At 35.6% G+C, this 2,594-nt stretch overlaps 1 protein-coding gene across 1 annotated transcript; it reads right to left on the reverse strand.

Moving 5' to 3' along the window:
• Positions 1–1,188: 1,188 nt before the first annotated feature.
• LOC116462598 (protein mago nashi homolog) lies at positions 1,189–1,461 on the reverse strand. Its single transcript, XM_032754112.1, has one exon. The coding sequence runs from the start codon at positions 1,459–1,461 to the stop codon at positions 1,189–1,191; it is 273 nt and encodes a 90-aa protein (XP_032610003.1).
• Positions 1,462–2,594: the final 1,133 nt, after the last annotated feature.

Genomic DNA, 2,594 nt, shown 5'->3' on the forward strand with positions numbered 1-2,594 from the left:
TCCTGATAAACCATGGTGCACTGGCTCTTAAACATTCTACCCCGATGTGAAAAATGTCACTTGCTCACACTTCATTAGTGAGATCAAGGCTAATCATGCTATCATAGGGCGGAGTAGTTGGATCTTTCCCCAGAGAGTAGCAGGGAATACCCTGAACAACAGTATAGTCTACCACAGATACTAATTCAGACTTTCCAGACTCTAGGGCCGTATTTAACCTCTATGCTATACATTCTCCTACTACATATCTATTTGTAAATAAATACTAACAAATAGATTTCAGCTTTCCAATCTTCTAATAAGAGAATGAATAGCAAAAATAATAGAAGAACAGTACATGTAAATAATGAAATGAAAACTATCCAGATGAATGAAATAGTCTATATTACTATTTAAGTAGTACTTAAATGTCATTTTTTCAAGTCCATTTCCTGGTACATTCATTGACCGATAGAAATGCAATGAGTTATGTCCAAGTTGGTTGGCAGAGATTATCACTATTTACTCTCAAAGTGAGACCAAATTTATTTCATTCAGAATCTGATAACAAAGCTATCCATCACCCTGTCTGAGGATAAAGGAGGAAAATCCATTTGTTCTCCAGATATAAAACAAAGTTTTTTTTTTTTGCTTTTAATTTACAAGGATTCTAATGAAGAATAAAGGTTGCTCTTTGGAAGGAAGAAAATATACAAATTCCTTAAATAAAATCAATAAAAAGCAAAAAGAATTATACACTAGCCCATACTGGTAGAGCATTCTTCCAGCGGAAGACTTCAGTCATCTGTGCTATATACTTGGACCACACAGTAATTAGTCTATTGAGAATATTAATGATTGTGGGAGCCTGAATTTTTTGCGAATTCTTATTGCCATGGAATTTAGAATATATTCCAATATTTGTTAGTGATATATCAAAGTTAGACAGATTTTATTTATTTGAAATAACATGCATTTTACAGTATCTTCCGAAATGACCTTTGAGGCCCTTAGGATAACAAATAGGTTTTTAAGTTTACTTGTCATTTTTGTCACTATTTATTAGACACAATCATTTATAGTTTATAAAAAATATTACTCTGATGTACACAAAAATTTTCTGATAATGTTCATTAAAAACAGCTATATCCACCTTCTTTGTGTCCACGTCATTGATTAATCTAGATTGGCTTAATCATGACGTGTAATTCAGTAACAATGAAGACCAGATAATTCCTGGTCATGAACAAGATAATAAACTATTCTTAAGGCTTCTGAATCCTTGGATTGCTTAACATCAATAAGGGAACCAATTTTAGATGTTGTAAAAGAAACGCGTTCATATCCAATGACGATTTCAATTTCCTCCTGGTCAGGAGGAGGCCACAGAGCATCACACTGTTTGGTAATTTCACTGCCATTAATTATTCTCTTCAGTTCCTCCATCATACTTTTATATATGTAAGCCTCTTTTCTGATCATGACATTATCCTTGTAATTACTGTCCTTGGCACATCTCAGTTTCTTGTCTGGTTGGAATTTAATCTCCAGGAACTCATGGTCGAATTTATCCTTGTGATTCACGTAGTAACGTAGATAAAAGTTACTCTCATGGCTTGCAAAAGGCACCCAAGATCAAAAAGCAAACTGTACCTCTGTGGTCTGTGCCCTACTCAAATAGGTGTTTTTTTGTTGTTGTTTTTTCTTGTTGTTTGTTTGTTTGTTTGTTTTGACAGAGTTTCGCTCTGTTGCCCAGGCTGGAGTGCAGTGGCCCGATCTCGGCTCACTGCAACCTCTGCCTCCTGGGTTCAAGCAATTCTCCTGTCTCAGCCTCCTGAATAACTGGGATTACAGGCGTGTGCCACCACGCTCAGCTAATTTTTTTTATTTTTATTTTTAGTAGAGACAGGGTTTCACCATGGTGGCCAGACTGGTCTCAAACTCCTAACCTCAGGTGATCCGCCCACCTCCGCCTCCCAAAATGCTGCGATTATAGGCGTGAGCCACCACACTCGACCTCAAATAGGTTTTTAGAAGATTCGTTATGACTTATTGAAAACACACATAAATAAAGGATTTTCTTCTTTTCACAATAGGATTCTCCATTTTCCCAAAGTGTACTAAATTATACCTCCTTGACAGAGTGGTTACTAAGAAATATAAAATTCTAGTTTAGGAACTTCTGCCAAAAGGAAGATCAATCTGCAATTACAATGAGAAAAATGTACCCACATTGACAAAAATTGCATTAATTAGCATATTTATCAAATGAAGTTGGCTTTATCTGAACTGTCTAACAGAGAAGGACAGGTCAGGGGAAAGGAGTTAAGGGGAAACTCTGGTGACTGTAAGTCACCAAATAACCATATGCTCTTTCCAAGTGAGTTTTCCTCTTTTAAAAAAAATTGAGTTCTCTGTAAATAAAGCTTTTTGGGGCTTGCAGCCTCTTCTGAGGCATCTATTTTGTCTGCCATCTCACTATCAAATCCATGTTCATATAAAACTGCAGAACCATCGTTCTTAATGTCCTCTTTAGCTCACACAAATCACTGCTTGAATCTCTTGTTTAACTCTTCAAAGGTATTAAGTACATGAAAAATTAAATTATATATATA

The sequence above is a fragment of the Hylobates moloch genome, unplaced genomic scaffold (genome assembly GCF_009828535.3).
Source record: "Hylobates moloch isolate HMO894 unplaced genomic scaffold, HMol_V3 SCAFFOLD_23, whole genome shotgun sequence".
Taxonomy (NCBI): domain Eukaryota; kingdom Metazoa; phylum Chordata; class Mammalia; order Primates; family Hylobatidae; genus Hylobates; species Hylobates moloch.

Bases quoted from the DNA above. Each gene is read 5' to 3' on its own strand.
- LOC116462598 (XM_032754112.1), bottom strand. From the start codon at position 1,461: ATGATCAGAAAAGAGGCTTACATATATAAAAGTATGATGGAGGAACTG.